Genomic DNA, 14,525 nt, shown 5'->3' on the forward strand with positions numbered 1-14,525 from the left:
ACACCACTCGGTATTCAACCTAGACTTTTTGATATCAGTGGGGGGTTGCCGAGTCTACCGAGCAGTTGGTTTGAGGAGATGGATTGGGAAGAGGACAATGAGTTTCTGAGCTTGATGGGGTTGAAAGACTTGCAGGGGATGAGTAGTGGCGTGGGAGGTGGGCTGGATGCTGGATTCGAGTTGGGCGGGGGAGAGGAGGGCTGAGAGCGCGAGAGAATTGGTGCAAATGTATGATTTAACGAGTATGGTCGAAAACTATCTTTCCGGTGAGAACTGATAAACTGTAAGCCTTTGGAACGAAAGGTCTTGGAAATTTGTTGAATAGTCCATTGCTCAATTCTTCCCATCCTGTCTACGCGTCGCGCATTGCCATGACATATACCCACCCATATACCCCGCAAATCTCCCTCTTTCTTCTCTCTCATCATCGAATACTCCCACAGATACTACCGTTCCCATCGAATATAGTCTTCCTGTCGGACTTGCATGGCTCAGCACACTCCCGGTCATTGGCGAATACTCCTTCCCAGTCACGACTTTGTTCGCTTGGAACAGAGGACTTTCGCGGTTGCTCTTCTGCACGGCGGTAATCGAGGTGGGCAGGCTGCTGTGGACCGAAGTTACGCTGATATTGCCAATTTTGCGAGAAAAAGCATCTTGAGAGAAGTATAACGTCGGAATGAGGACATAGATGGAGAGGCTGGCGGGCCCGGAAGAGGTGGCGGGCACGGCAGTAGGTGACATCGTTGCGGACGCGGGTGCGGGGATCAGGAAGACGGTGTCTGATCAGCAGGTCGAAGCGCACCGCTTGACATTGGTTATATCCCTGTATTTGATATGGACACAGTCAAGGACATGCAAGTGCCTTATGACCTGCGAAAGAGAGAGGCGATCGCAAAACATGGACTTGAACACTTCCCATGATCAGAGTGAGCTTGATAATATGTTCTCTTTGGCCACTACTGATGTTGTTCAACAGACTTCACAGGCTCCGATGTTGTCAAGAACGCTTGCTGATCGAGCGCACCTAATCGAACCCCACTGCGTTGAGACTCAGGCGAGGAAGCAATTAACAAGGCAGGAAGGGCCATACGAGTGACATTATCTGCTCCCAACTATCTTTTGACTACAGTAAAATAGACTATGGAGTTTTCAACGACTTATCTAAATCTACAAGGACTGCAGAAACCCGCTTCAAACTCCAATGCCTTGTAAATCATGAAGCGAGGACTAAGTGAGGCAGTACACTTACATCTATGGGGATCGCCATTCCCCTGGCTATCGACGCTCACCAGTGCGACGGTAGCGTTGTGCAGCATGAACGGGTGGGATGCCGCGAGGCGATCGACCGTTATTTCCCTGCCCCAGAGCGACCCAACCTTGGCGGCAGGCGCGGCTCTCCCACAACCTACCTTGGCATTGCTTATCCAACTCTGGCTGATTGTCTAGATCCTGATAAACATCTCTATCAACGTGCACGAGGCGGCCAACAACATGCATGCAGGTTGTTGATGGTCTGCTAGGCGAAAAGCACGAACTACGTCATTATCCCGCAAAACTAGCGGACGCGTCTTGCGCGGTTCTGCAGCCACAACTCGCCGGACAGGAATGACGAAAAGGCCATGAAAAGAACAAATGCATGCTAAAGTATTCCTAAAACAAGGCCGGACGTCTCTTAATACCCTACATCGAACGTTTCCTCCTTTGCATCGCCCCTTCTTACCCCGCACTATAGCAATCATGTCTCCCGCGCAGAAAGACCAGAAGAATCCTAAGTTCGGACATCTACCTTTGTCAACGTCTGGACCACAGGAAACGGTTCTAACAGTAAGATGTGCTGTGCGAGAAGTCACAAACATCGCGCGCTAATCCTGCTCACAGGGCAACGCTTTATTGCGCACACCCTACTTTAACAAGGGCTCGGCTTTCACCAACGAGGAGCGAGATACCTTCAAACTTCACGGCCTGTTACCTTCAAATGTTCAGACACTTGATGAGCAGGTGAGATTGATTATCAACGCATGTGTGTCTTATAAGAGCCAACAATGAGCAGGTCCGCAGAGCGTACGCCCAGTTCCAGTCGCGACCCGATGACCTGGCCAAAAACACCTTCATGACGAGCATGAAGGAGCAGAATGAAGTGCTTTACTACCGGGTACAGCTTCGTTCCTTTGTGCCCATATAGATCTAGCTGATGTTTTTATTAGTTGGTTATGGACCATATGAAGGAAATGTTCTCCATTATCTACACCCCAACAGAAGGCGATGCTATTGCAAACTACTCTGGGCTGTTCCGAAAGCCCGAAGGATGCTACCTCGACATTGAGCACATGGATCGGATAGAAGGCGACGTTGACCAGTTTGGAGGAAAGGACGACGTCGATGTGATTGTGGTCAGCGACGGAGAGCAAATTCTCGGTATTGGGGACCAGGGTGTTGGTGCTATTCTCATCAGCGTGGCGAAGCTTGTCATCTACACCCTGTGTGCAGGCATTCACCCGGATCGTACGCTTCCCGTGGTCCTGGACTGTGGTACAGATGTAAGTGGATCCATTTCAAGCTGAAGCATGCTAAACTGCCGTAGAATGAAGACCTCCTCAGCGATGAGCTGTACCTGGGTTTGCGACAAAAGCGGGCCCGTGGTGATAGGTATGACGAATTTGTGGACAGATTCGTACAAGCCTGCAGGAAGCGATATCCGAAGGCTTACATCCACTTCGAAGATTTCGGCCTCACCAATGCTAGGCGTATCCTAGACAAATATACGCCGAAAATAGCTTGCTTCAACGATGATGTGCAAGGTACTGGCGCCGTTACGCTAGCGGCCATCATGGCGGCTTTCAAAGAAGCTAAAATTAAATGGGCCGACGCTAGGTTCGTCATGTTCGGCTCAGGAACCGCGGGTACGGGTATCGCGGATCAGATATCTGACGCGATTGCGCAAGAGACGGGCAAGTCGAAGGAGGAAGCAAGCAAACAGATATGGTGTGTCGACAAGCCAGGGCTGTTGCTAAAATCCAAGAAGGATGAGCTTACCCCAGCGCAAATTCCATATGCACGGGAAGATGGCGATTGGGATCAGAAGGATCATGGCGATTTGCTCTCCGTCATCAAAGAAGTCAAGCCTCATATCTTGATCGGTACGTCGACGAAACCCGGAGCGTTCACGAAAGAGGCCGTGCAGGAAATGGCGAAGCACGTAGACCGACCCATCATCTTTCCTTTGTCAAATCCTACGCGCCTACACGAGGCGAAGCCGCAGGACCTGTACGACTGGACAGATGGAAAGGCGCTTGTGGCAACCGGATCGCCTTTCCCTCCTGTGAAACACAATGGCAGAGAATACGAGATATGTTAGTGGTTCATCTCTTTCACAGAACTTGCTAACGGGTCCTAGCCGAGTGCAACAACTCCACCACGTTCCCTGGTATTGGTCTTGGCGCGGTGTTGAGTCGCACTAAGCTACTTCCTCCTTCGCTGATAGTCGCTGCGGTCAGAGCTCTGGCTGACAAAGCGCCAATCTCTAACGGCACTGGGTCCGGCCTCCTCCCTGATGTGACCGACGTGCGAGATATCAGTGTCCAGATCGCGAAGAATGTGATTCAACAAGCCGTCAAGGAGGATCTGGCTCAGGAGAAAGATATCCCTAGCGACGATGCGGACCTTGAAGAGTTGATCCGCGAGCAAATGTGGGAGGCTAATTATAGGCCACTGAAGCTGGTCGAAGACGACGAAGCCGATGCGTTCGCGAGAGGGGAAGCTGGGGCTGCGAGCCACCAGAGGACAGGAAGTGTCAACTGGACAGCAAGGCTATGATCTTTGAAGCGAACCTATTTTCGTGGGTATGCTTTAACCCTTTCTTTGGTTTCTCATGTTCAATCCCTAGCATAATTGTGCGCGCCTTATAACATAAATCTACAATTTTGGTTGACCAACGACCACGGCGTCCCAACCAGTCCTAGTCGACACTACACAACCTGGTTCACCTCCACAACAACCCGCTTACATGAGAGATTTTGATCATTCAGCAGAGCAGAAGAATGTCCCTCTGATGCACCGCACTCACTCTCTTCCACACGCACCAGCTCGCAAGTGTACGGTCAAATCGAAAAATGCGCAGTACCGCGGTCATCACCCTCCTCTCAAACGCCGCCATGGCTGCTTCAGGACACACGATCACTGGAAGCCCGGTCGGCGAATACGCTGCCTACGACGGCATTGTCTACGACCCGCCCGTAACCGCGACCATCACAGAAACCAAGACAACAACCCAGTACGACACCATCACCTCGTATGAAACCACTGTCACATCCTGGGAGCTTGCGCCGCCCGTCACTGTGACTGTCACGGAGTACATTGACGAGCTGTTCGATCAGTCCTACGAGAACAAGGACGAGCTCGGTGATCTAGTCGTCGCACCGACGATCATCACTGCGACAAAGACGTTCACTCTCGTCGCTCCGAACGAGGAAGAGCCCAGCATGACTGAGCTCGTCAATGAATGGAACATCGAGCAGGCGACGTCGTATGCAACTACCGTTACAGAGTTCACTTCCACCACGTGGGTCCACCAGCACATCACAAGCACCATCTGGGTCGACGAAGCCAAGCCGACCGAGGAGTATGCTGAGGATTTCGATGAGGAGCACCCTGCGGAGCCCACCAAGACTATCCAGCTCGAGGATGGCTATGGAGGCCTCAAAGAGCCCCAGCCGACAGGCTCAAAGTCTCACGTGATCGACCTCCCCGTCAACCAGGTGCCCAACGACGAGGAGCTGGAAAAGCTGCTCGCAGACATTTGGGAGGCAGAGCAAGCTGCCGCTGAGAAAGCCGCACAGGAGGCAGCCAAGAAGGTCTTTGAAAGTGCTGCGAAGGGTGGTAAACCAACCGCTTCGCCGTCGTCTTCTTTGCAGGCTCAGCCTCATAAGCCCTCCCGTCCTCTCGGTTCAACGCCCACCCACGCCCTGACACCGTTCCACACGCCCAACCCATCCAGCTCGCCAAAAACATCCACCTTCGCAACCAAGACCTCGCTCCAGGCGGCTCCACGCCCGCAGCCCTCTGTATCCGCAGGCAAATGGAAAGGCGAGCTGATCAACACGCCTGACGGCACGTGTGGACCTAAGGGCGGCGAGATCGCATACACGTGCCAGGGTAACTCGCGAGGTTCGTGCTGCAGTTCATACGGCCACTGTGGCAGCGAGGATGCACACTGCGGCACGGGCTGCATGCCCACCTTCGGCACCTGCTCGCCGGCAGCGTCGTCCAGCGAGATTTCGCATAACATTGCGAAGCGCTCTGAGACCCTAGAAAAGGTGCACAGCGAGATGATCCAGAAAGTAGTCGACATGATCCTCGCGGACCTGGAATTGCACAACAAGAATTTGCCATCCTCCCACGGCGTTGCCAAGCGCTCTTCGACCCCAGATAAAGAGACCAAGAAAGTCAAACAAGACCTCGCCAGCCTGATTCTCACGGGCCTAGCATCCCCCAATAAAACCTCGCCACACGCCCCGAGCGTTGCGTCGACCCCAAAATCCGAGGCACATCTCTTCACCGCCAAGCTCAAGCAGGACTCGATCGACTTCCTCTCCTGGGCCGCCGTCTTCCAAAAGGCCCAGGAGAAGGAGAAGAGCAGCGAGATCGACGAGCGCGATCTGAACCTCAACGTCCAGTACAACATCACCGCCATCGACGGCATCTTGCGCCACTTCCGCGCGGAGACGATCAAGACCATGCAGCCGTACAACGTGACGGAGCTGATGGAGGCGCTGAGAGCGGAGGGCGAGCTCAAGAGGGCGATGTGGATGGTGAAGGGGCGGAGGAAGATTGGGGAGGAGTTTGAGTGGAATGTTAATGGTTCTGTTGCTGTCAACGAGACTGCTCTCGCCATTGAAGCGGGCATATATAATCGTACCGCTGCTGCTAGCCAGACTGCAGTCGGTGATAAGACCACAGTCAATGATGGGAGTGTGCTTGCTAGGGGCACTCCTCTCACCGAGATCGAATCCGGCCTCATTGCTCAAACGGGCGCCATCGCGAGGCGCAGCTGCCCGAAGTGGCTGTGGTCCTGCTGGCCGAAGACGCTACACGATGCGATCAAACATCACAGGGATGATGGCGACGACAAGAAGCATGACGATAGTTCGGACAGTAGCTCTGACCGGGAGTAGCGGCGGTGCAACTGGAGGCGGGTGCGTAGTCTTCATTGCTTATCTTTGGGAGATGCAGCGAGGATGGTGAGCTTAAAATTTGATCTAGACTGGTTGTGAAAGGTGTCAACTGAGTTGCGACGAATTAGTTTTGGCCTTCCAGTAGAGGAAGTTGTACTCCAAGTCACGGCGTTATCGCCTCCGGTCTTCAGAAGACTAATCTCATTTCACCGCATCTGTGATGATCCTTCCTCAAGCCTCCCTAGAATACGCAGGCGGCGCCTCGTCCTCCCCTTCCACCTGCGGCATCGTCCTCTGCGGCGGTGGTTGCTCGCCGCCCACCACCTTCCGGAACGCCTCCTCGCGACTCCACTGCAGTTCGACCCTCCGCTCGCGCAACTCACCGCTGGCGTAGTTGACGTCCGCAAGCAGCGCCTTCTCCCGCCCCTGCTGCTCCTTCATCAGCTGCGCGCCCTTGCCCAGCGCGCGGTCGAGCTGTGCTTCTGCGGCCTGAATGCGCTGGTGCCTGTTTCCGTTAGCCGTGCCTTCCTTCTCCTCAACAAGGGGAAAAGCAACACTCACATCTCCATGTCCGTAAAAATATTGTCGAAAACAACATCACTCCAGATGTTTCCAATCCGCACATCCACCGCCCCCAAACTCCTCACCTCGCGTCCAGGCTCAATCTGGCTGATCTGCTGGCTCAGCATGCGCACCTGCCGCATACAGCTATCCGCCTGCTCGAGCGCATTCCTCTTCGCCATGCTCGCAAAGGTAGATCCGCCCCAAAGATCCATGGTACTCATATCATGTGCCTGCATGAGCAGCCTCTTGGCGTCGAGCAGGCGGCCGCACGCCTTCTTCACGAGCTCGAGGACATGGCGTTCTTTCTCCAGCGTCTGGGCGAGGGACTGCAGCCGGGCGTTGGCGGCTTCGCAGGCGGCTTCGCGGGCGTCTTCTTCGGGGAATTCGGGGGTCGTGCCAGCGAAGATGGAGTTGTAGAGGGCATCGAGGGCGCGCTGGTACTCGTCGTGGCGTGCAGCGTCTTTCTCATAGCCGGCCTTTGCGACTTCGGCTTCAGCGACCAACTGTCTTACATATCCTAGCTCGTCTTCTGCGCTCTTCTGCGCTTGGATCGCGTCAAAGTACTCCTTCTCTTCCTTGGCGGCTTTCTCGTTGAACTTATCCGTCCTGCCTGATGCGCGATGCGCGAAGCGCCGGAAGGTGGATTCGTTGTACTTCCTGTGGTCTTTGAGCTCGAGAGCTGTTTTTTCTTTCAGGCGCGAAACTTGTTTTTCTGTTGCTTTGAGCTGTTCATTCAGGTCCTTAATGTATTGGATTTGTTGATAGAGCTGGGAGGGAGCGGAGTCGGTCTCGTGGAGCCCGGCGAGGAGCTCCGCGTTGCGCGATGCTGCTTGGCGGATTTTCTCGTGCGTCGATGTCATTGTGATGGGTTGTGTGTTCAGATCTGGTGGTGGGGTGGTGCCAGTGCTGCTAGTTATGTACGTCACCGGGACTTATGGTTCTGCTATACAGTGGTTGTTGGAGTGGTTGTTCGTATTATTGGGTGGCGTGCTGTGGCGGTGTTTTCCTGCACTGCCTCATGTGGTGTTGTACCTCCGTTGATGCCTGCGTCTTGGACTGGTGAGCCTGTACGTCAGCCAAGCAGGAGCAGTGCCCAGCCTCTGGGGTAGAAAACGCTCTCTGCGCCACACCTGTGTAACAATATACATGGTCGATGAATCTTGCTTCAAAAATATGCCATTGGTATCAATTCCTCTCGTACTTATTCGCTGACCCTTCCTTCCTAATCACCCCACTGAATGTCCTCAAATAAACGCATCAGCCAGATAAGTCTGGAAATTCGAGTCCCTAAAGCTTGGCGTCGCAGATCCAAAGTCTGTGTTCTCAATCGCCGTCCGCGCCGCCGCGGTCATGCTCTCCCAAGCAATCAGAGGCTGCTCGCCACCCAGGTCCGTAGTTGAAATGAGCTGGTGGTTGACTGGGTAGTAGCTGATGTAGCCGATCTTGGGGCGCGTGCCTGTTGTCCAGATTAGCATTCGATGCCGCCAATATCGAATCGTAGTACCTGGAGCTGAGAAGGAAGTGGAACGGGAAAAGGGAAAGGTATGGGATAAGTTGAAACGTACCATCCAGCGACGGCGGGCTCGGCTTTTGGTAATCACCATGCGCGGAGATAGCCACCCCCCTCACCGTCGCACTCGTCGACGCCGAAGAAAGCCACACCACAATGTTCTCCCAGTCATGCCTATGCCCCAACCCCGGGCCCGGACTGTCCTTGGGCATGTACCAACTGTACATGATAGCGAACGCACCATTGTACGTCGCGGCGCGCGCGTATACCTGCCCCGGCGAGCTGGAGCACCCGCTGTTGGAGCCGCCCGTGGTCTGGAGACCGCCACTATATGCTTGTCAGATCGCCTTGTGTATGACTAGTGGATAAGGAGGGGAAGAGGCAGAGACGCACCCAGTATTTCCCGCAGCATCAACGGCAGGGAACGGCACACAGCCGTTGAAGACCTTGAGCCAGGGCTTGTACTTGAGCATCAGGGTGCCCGTGGTGCCGTCGGGCACCGCCTGCGCGAAGCCAACGACCGCATCGTGCGCAATGACGGCTCTCTTGCTCAAGTCAGTGGGCAGCGCGGCCGCAGAGGCAGCGAGCAGGCCAAGGACGAGGGTCTTGGGCGAGATCATGGTTCTTGTTGTTCTGGCGTGGCGACAACGACAGCAGAAGGCCGTCGCGGTGCTCTTATACGGATGCTCGGCGGTACCTGGCGACGGCGGTATATCCCATCACCCAGTGTCCACGTCTAACCCCAAAGCTCCCATGCCCCCGCGCGTTTTCCTGGGTGCAGGACCGGAACGCGCACATGGCAACATGCTAGTCTACCAATTGGTCGATCCCTCCCCGAAAGCCCGCGGTGAGGACATGCACTACGCGTCCTCCCGCTCGCCAGGACGACGAGGGCGCGGAGCATAACAGAAGCTGCAGGTTTGCTGTCAGGTGGGCCGGGAACATGTCCCATTCGGGCGATTGTAGATGCGATCGGCAGGGGTCCAAGGCAGTGACTTGACTCTACCCTGGTCTTAAAGAGCCGAAGCGAGGGCAAGGGCTAGGCGTGGGTTCACCCCGCATGAACATTGGTACACTTGCCGGAGCTATGCAGGATGGTTAGGGAAGGTCGATAGGATGTTTGTTTCATCAAAAGTGTAAGATTATAAGATAGGACGTAGTGTAGAGGTATATGGTGTCCACCAATGATATAGGACGTGGTGCGCTAGGGGCTGATAACAGGGTTGCCCCGGCGCGCGTCAGGTACACACTGTCGGTGCTTCTTCGGTTTTCCAAGTGACTATGCCGAGCCTTGCTCTTCGTCGTCAGAGTACGCATCTTTGTTGAACTCTGCCTCGACTTCGCCGGTTGCTTTGTATATCCGCTTGAGATGGTACACCCCATACCTGTATTTCTGCACGCGCATCAGCATCGCTCCAATGGCCACGGCCACCGACAAACATACCAAGTCCTTCTCCACGAATTGCTGGTACGCCTTCGACTGCCCGATCTCGACTGCGACCTCCCACGGCATATCGTAGGACTTGAATTCATACACCATGATGTACGGGTACAGGTCGTCGGGAGTTCGCTTCTGAACCATCTGATTTCGCAGGTCGGCGGCTGCTTCCAGCTTCCACAGGCGCACCCGTAGGAAGTCAGGTGAGCGTTGGATGAAGGGGACGAATTCGCCGCGCCACCACTCGAAGAACGCGTCGTGCATTTCTGGCGTGGGTTGGAAGCTGCCCATGACGAGACAACCGACATCGGCGAGGTCTGATATCGTCAATACTGCACTTGAAGAGGTATAGTCGCTGGAGATGACGTACCTCCTGAGAAAGACTTCGCTTTGTCTTCATATTGACAAGTATGATACTGTGCCTCCAAAATAACGTCCTTCAGCGCATCGATGCTTGAGTTTGCCGGCGATAGACCCTGCTCAGGCGACAACTGCGAGTCTGCAGACTCCAAAGGGTCGTACAGGGTGAACGATGTCGCAGTCTGCGCATTCTCCTCCGGAAACATATTCTCCCCAGCCTGAAAGTACAACGCGCGCGTGCCCAAGCGCTTGGCCGCCTCCGGAATTTGCGTATTCTCGAGCCATTCCTGGTTCTCTTCGGGCACCTCGCCCCAGATACCCAGAATCTTGCTCATGTCGGAGAAGGAGAGGAGAGTAGTGAGCAAGTGCGCCCGCGATGTTCAGGACAAAGAAAAGACTGTGGAGCTGCGCCGCACGACGCAAGGATCGTACGGCATGTCAGTCGCGTGTCAGGAGGACCGCTAAGCCAGCGTGCAACCCGTGATATTACTTCTAGTAGCCGTAAGGAGACGAAGACGCATGATTTACATTTAAGCCGGCTACTGATGGGGGGGATGAGACATGTACCGAGGGAATGCCGGAGGATCTGAGTCGGAGAATAAACGAAGTATAGCAGGGTTGCTCTAGTCGACATCGCCCAAAATACACGCGTAGTTGCCCGTGAAAGGACAGAGTCGGTGAAAACCCGCTCTGGAGATCATCTCTTAGCCCCCTTCAGAAATATCGGATGTGTCTCAGTCGTGCCCTTCCCGTACCGCCGCCATAGCGTGGTGGGCGCCCCAGGTGGCGGTGGGTCCGACCCCGGTAATATCTCGCGAAGGAGGTCATTGATGTCCATGCCGCGCTGTTGACATTCGTGCCATTGCTTCGGATACCCCAGGCTGACCTCCTCGAAGCGGGTGTCGTCTATCCAGTCTGTCCGCCTGACGTGCAAGTGCCCGCTCACGACCACCTTCGCATTGTATGTGTTGTGCCAGTCCTCGGTCTGCTTGGTGCCGCACCAGATGACGAAGCGCGGGACGAGAGGGATGTTGACCAGGTCTTCGCGCAGCGGCCAGTGGTTTATGATGACAAGACGGGTGCCTAGGTTCTGCATGACTGCTTCTGAGAGCTTCGCTTGTGCGCGCTCCACCAGGGCATTGCACCACTCGATGCGCGAGTCGTAAGGGTCGTTGTGGAGGAGATGTTCATCCGTGGCTAAAATGCTCTCTTCGGCGGCCCACTCGAGAGCCTCCTCCAGCGCTACGTGGTCAGGCCGGAAGCTGTAGTCGTACAGTGTGAAGATGGGCGCAATAACGCATGGCCCGCCCGCGCCCTCCCACACCACGAAGTCGTCTTCCGGCGTCAGAACCCCGTATTCGCGCGCTATCTCCACACACTCCATATACTTGTCTTCGCCCCGTTTCCCATTTGACGAGGGCATAGTGAACAGCTCATGATTCCCAGGCACCCACCAGAGCTGCTTAAAACACGCCTTCGCCATCGAAAAGCATATCCTCAGATGCTCCGCTGTCTCGCCCACATCGCCACAGATAATCAGCCCATCGTTAGGTTTCGGCTCCAGGTTCTCCAGCTCCTCACGATTCCCCTTGTACGAAAGATGGAGGTCGCTGATGGCCCACAGACGCGCGGGCTCGACTGCTGGCTCGGCGGGCGGCGGAGGCGGGGTAGCCTCCGACGGTGCGTCGGCGGCGGTTGCGGTCGCGAGCAGAGGATCCATGTAGGTAAGGAGTGACGGCAGGGAGGATCTCAGGGGTTCATTCTGAAAGTGAAGTCCACCCGCACAGGCTCCGGGTATTGCAACGACGCGCAGGGTGGGATGACGGAGTTCAATACATCAACGCACGGACCTATAATCAATGTCCCAATCCCCACGAGCCTATTAATACACAGTATATCCGCATTACATCTTGGACGAGACGAACTGCAAGGTGCAGTCGCGAGCTTCGGATCTACAGGATGGATAAAACGGGCATGTCTACAAAGGGGTTCAGGCGACACCTTACTGCACCGTACCAGTTGATTTGACGCTACGAAATGTAGTAGGGCCAGATCTTCCGGGCGCCGCAACGTCAGGCTCAAGTCGCGTCACCATTCTACGAATGCGCTGCCATTATATCCCCAATAGCATCGGCGCCTTTGCCTCCTCCCTTCAGATCCTTGTTCGTCGCCTGGATCACCACCCTCCGATACGTCGTCAACGCTGGCGTCCCATTGTCTGTGACCTCCAGTATCAGGTGAAGCTGCTGCCCCTTCGCCATCGGCTGCCTGCTCATTAGCTCCACGGCGCACTTCTCAGCTGGCGGCAACACGACTTCGATCTTTGAGCTGTTCGCATCCAGAGGCTTGATAACGAGCTCGGAAACTTCGGCCTCCACCCACCACTGTGTTGCCGTCGGCTCGCGGTAGTGCCACCATTTGAACGTCAGCTTGTCGTTCGCATCCGGGTCGTAGGACGCCGACGCATCCAGCGTAATACTCTCGCCAGCTTCAGCCTCCAGGCGCAGTGGCTCCAGACCAAACTTGCCGTTGACGGCGACCACAGGGTGGTGGTTGACTTTGGCAAAATCGGGCTCCAGGGTCCATTTTATGCGCGCGGCGAAGTCGTCCTGGAAAGCATCTCGCCATCGCCAAATGGCCGCATGGTTGCTTGTGTGGATTCTTCCGTCCAGGCCTTTGACTCGGTCCACGGCATCACTGTAGTGGTTGCTGTTCAGGCCATCGGCGCTGATGTCTGTTCGCGCATATCGCCCACCCCACGAGCCATATTCCGGGAACTCGGAGCTTCCCAAGCCGTTCTGTATGAGATACAAGAAGGTGGGCGTATCGCCTTCAGGAATGAACATGTAGTCTGGGTACGCACTTCCTAGCGGCCCGACCTGAATGTTCTCCTTGATCCAGCTCTTCTCCATCTTGCTGAAGTCCGGTCCGCCCTGGTCGAAGCCGTAGTATTTGTCGCCACTTATTCCCGTCCAGGCCGCCATGCCGTACTGGTTCCAGCCGTGCACCGAGGCGATGTAGAAGATGTCGGAGAAGTTGTTGCGAATCCAAGCGCCAGTGTCGTCCTGGTCGGAAATGGCGTAAACCCGCAAGCGGGAGAGCAGACGGGCCGAGTCTTCGGGGGTGTACTTCTCGTCGATCTTCAGCAGGACGGAGGCGAGCACGTTGGTCCCGCCCCAGCAGAGGATCCAGAGCGGCTGGAGCGAGGGTGCGAGGATGCGTTCAAGGAGGAGCTCGCCGCCTTGAGAGAGGGGGACGTCGGTGCCGACGGCCGACATGCCGTACGTCTGCTCGCTGTCAGCGTGCGCTGTGGGGTGGGTTGGGGCTGGCCAGATGCTACCTCGGGACCCTTCTTGATCAGGCCTCTCAGCGACGCAGCCGAGGGGTACTGCGCGTCCGGATGGGCGTGCTTGTTCAGGGTGTCCACTGCGCCCTCGTATGCGTCGATGATCTTGTGCATGTCCTGGGGGCACACCTTGTTCTTCATCCAGGTGCTCGTGCACGCGACCAGTCCCTCTGTCTGGAACTGGTTCGCGTACAAGAGGTACCGGCACAGGCTCTCGGCATCGTCGGGCTCGTTGGAGATGTCGCTGAGGATGAAGACGCGGGGCTTCTGTGCGAAGCTCTGGAGCCTAGCCGTCGCCATTGTCACCCGGGATCGAGGCGGATGCGCAGCCACGGGGGTTCAGAAAGGTGGTAGGAGGAGGACGCAGCGGCGCTGGAAAGCTCTGAAGGATCCATTTGCTGGGAAGGCGAGGTTGGAGACGTTGTTACGCAGCGTGTCACAGTCCATCGGCCGGGGTTTAGCCAGGCACTTAGGGACGAGGGTTCTCCAAAACGGAAGTCGGAGGCACCCGGTTCCACCTGCTTCCCCCTGCCCCACGCCGACGCGCCGAGAGCCGCTCACCACGCTGCGCGCTGCTGCGCCAGGGTGCTTGCCCTGAGGCTCGGCACTGCCGCACTCTGCCATTCTCACTTTTGCAATGAGGTGACGAAAATGTCAATTGGGTGCATCGGCGGCCTACTGCACGGCATGGGCGAAGGAAGCGACGTTACGCAGACGCACAGACGACAGCGCCGGCGCGGCTCGTCCTACACAGTATTGCTGTCTCCCGCACACGAAGGGAACATTCCCATACTTGCGAACAACTTCACACCATGGCACTTCCTGGCCCCGCCGCTACCATCCTTCCACTACCGACTGAGCTCGCGGCAGCGACTTCGGATTGGACCCAGACATTGCAGCCTTTGAGGGCTCTGTCTCGTAGGACGATGCTCCTCTGGTAGGCCACATGCAACGCCGCTCTTCCCCTGCGGTTGTTGCAGTCTGCGTCTCGATGTTGGCCTACATTTAATTCCGCTTTCAAGCCCGTGATTTCCAAGGATATGATCTTCTCGATCATGAACAATGCAGCCTACCACAATCTCACGCTTTGGATTCTTCAACAGGACATCCAGGCCACACAATAAGTTCAAACGA

At 55.8% G+C, this 14,525-nt stretch overlaps 7 protein-coding genes across 7 annotated transcripts; 2 read left to right on the forward strand and 5 right to left on the reverse strand.

Annotated features, from left to right (window-relative positions):
• Positions 1-1,582: 1,582 nt before the first annotated feature.
• CC84DRAFT_1167358 (uncharacterized protein) lies at positions 1,583-3,950 on the forward strand. The gene is made up of 6 exons (XM_018179166.1): positions 1,583-1,827; positions 1,882-2,001; positions 2,054-2,155; positions 2,208-2,540; positions 2,585-3,353; positions 3,398-3,950. The coding sequence occupies exons 1-6, from the start codon at positions 1,741-1,743 to the stop codon at positions 3,814-3,816; spliced, it is 1,830 nt and encodes a 609-aa protein (XP_018032639.1). The 5' UTR covers positions 1,583-1,740; the 3' UTR covers positions 3,817-3,950.
• Positions 3,951-3,964: 14 nt separating this feature from the next.
• Positions 3,965-6,289, forward strand: CC84DRAFT_1252974 (uncharacterized protein). The gene has a single exon (XM_018184376.1). The coding sequence runs from the start codon at positions 4,113-4,115 to the stop codon at positions 6,171-6,173; it is 2,061 nt and encodes a 686-aa protein (XP_018032640.1). The 5' UTR covers positions 3,965-4,112; the 3' UTR covers positions 6,174-6,289.
• On the reverse strand, positions 6,272-7,661 carry CC84DRAFT_1262246 (uncharacterized protein). Its single transcript, XM_018185137.1, has 2 exons — positions 6,735-7,661; positions 6,272-6,678 (listed from the first exon to the last, which is right to left on the reverse strand). Exons 1-2 carry the CDS (start codon positions 7,595-7,597, stop codon positions 6,405-6,407), a joined length of 1,137 nt encoding a protein of 378 aa, XP_018032641.1. The 5' UTR covers positions 7,598-7,661; the 3' UTR covers positions 6,272-6,404.
• Positions 7,662-7,923: 262 nt separating this feature from the next.
• On the reverse strand, positions 7,924-8,867 carry CC84DRAFT_1126479 (necrosis-and ethylene-inducing protein-like protein 1 precursor; the record flags this gene model as incomplete). The annotated part of the gene is made up of 3 exons (XM_018175745.1): positions 7,924-8,193; positions 8,303-8,574; positions 8,641-8,867. 3 exons carry the CDS (start codon positions 8,865-8,867, stop codon positions 7,982-7,984), a joined length of 711 nt encoding a protein of 236 aa, XP_018032642.1. The 3' UTR covers positions 7,924-7,981.
• A 329-nt stretch (positions 8,868-9,196) lies between these two features.
• CC84DRAFT_1008204 (uncharacterized protein) lies at positions 9,197-10,529 on the reverse strand. The gene is made up of 3 exons (XM_018173348.1): positions 10,056-10,529; positions 9,692-10,002; positions 9,197-9,640 (listed from the first exon to the last, which is right to left on the reverse strand). The coding sequence occupies exons 1-3, from the start codon at positions 10,378-10,380 to the stop codon at positions 9,527-9,529; spliced, it is 750 nt and encodes a 249-aa protein (XP_018032643.1). The 5' UTR covers positions 10,381-10,529; the 3' UTR covers positions 9,197-9,526.
• Positions 10,530-10,561: 32 nt separating this feature from the next.
• CC84DRAFT_1008208 (ser/Thr protein phosphatase family protein) lies at positions 10,562-11,869 on the reverse strand. The gene has a single exon (XM_018173349.1). The coding sequence runs from the start codon at positions 11,763-11,765 to the stop codon at positions 10,743-10,745; it is 1,023 nt and encodes a 340-aa protein (XP_018032644.1). The 5' UTR covers positions 11,766-11,869; the 3' UTR covers positions 10,562-10,742.
• A 72-nt stretch (positions 11,870-11,941) lies between these two features.
• On the reverse strand, positions 11,942-13,835 carry CC84DRAFT_1152618 (DUF1593-domain-containing protein). Its single transcript, XM_018176810.1, has 2 exons — positions 13,386-13,835; positions 11,942-13,332 (listed from the first exon to the last, which is right to left on the reverse strand). Exons 1-2 carry the CDS (start codon positions 13,689-13,691, stop codon positions 12,142-12,144), a joined length of 1,497 nt encoding a protein of 498 aa, XP_018032645.1. The 5' UTR covers positions 13,692-13,835; the 3' UTR covers positions 11,942-12,141.
• Positions 13,836-14,525: the final 690 nt, after the last annotated feature.

This window comes from Paraphaeosphaeria sporulosa (assembly GCF_001642045.1).
Source record: "Paraphaeosphaeria sporulosa strain AP3s5-JAC2a unplaced genomic scaffold CC84scaffold_9, whole genome shotgun sequence".
NCBI classification, from domain to species: domain Eukaryota; kingdom Fungi; phylum Ascomycota; class Dothideomycetes; order Pleosporales; family Didymosphaeriaceae; genus Paraphaeosphaeria; species Paraphaeosphaeria sporulosa.

Coding starts and splice junctions, on each gene's coding strand:
- CC84DRAFT_1152618 (XM_018176810.1), bottom strand. CDS start 13,691: ATGGCGACGGCTAGGCTCCAGAGCTTCGCACAGAAGCCCCGCGTCTTC. Junction 13,333..13,385: donor TGATCAAGAAGGGTCCCGAG/GTAGCATCTGGC, acceptor GACAGCGAGCAG/ACGTACGGCATGTCGGCCGT.
- CC84DRAFT_1252974 (XM_018184376.1), top strand. CDS start 4,113: ATGCGCAGTACCGCGGTCATCACCCTCCTCTCAAACGCCGCCATGGCT.
- CC84DRAFT_1008208 (XM_018173349.1), bottom strand. CDS start 11,765: ATGGATCCTCTGCTCGCGACCGCAACCGCCGCCGACGCACCGTCGGAG.
- CC84DRAFT_1167358 (XM_018179166.1), top strand. CDS start 1,741: ATGTCTCCCGCGCAGAAAGACCAGAAGAATCCTAAGTTCGGACATCTA. Junction 2,156..2,207: donor ATGAAGTGCTTTACTACCGG/GTACAGCTTCGT, acceptor TGTTTTTATTAG/TTGGTTATGGACCATATGAA. Junction 2,541..2,584: donor TCCTGGACTGTGGTACAGAT/GTAAGTGGATCC, acceptor AAACTGCCGTAG/AATGAAGACCTCCTCAGCGA.
- CC84DRAFT_1262246 (XM_018185137.1), bottom strand. CDS start 7,597: ATGACATCGACGCACGAGAAAATCCGCCAAGCAGCATCGCGCAACGCG. Junction 6,679..6,734: donor ATTTTTACGGACATGGAGAT/GTGAGTGTTGCT, acceptor TAACGGAAACAG/GCACCAGCGCATTCAGGCCG.
- CC84DRAFT_1008204 (XM_018173348.1), bottom strand. CDS start 10,380: ATGAGCAAGATTCTGGGTATCTGGGGCGAGGTGCCCGAAGAGAACCAG. Junction 10,003..10,055: donor AGCGAAGTCTTTCTCAGGAG/GTACGTCATCTC, acceptor TGACGATATCAG/ACCTCGCCGATGTCGGTTGT. Junction 9,641..9,691: donor AATTCGTGGAGAAGGACTTG/GTATGTTTGTCG, acceptor ATGCGCGTGCAG/AAATACAGGTATGGGGTGTA.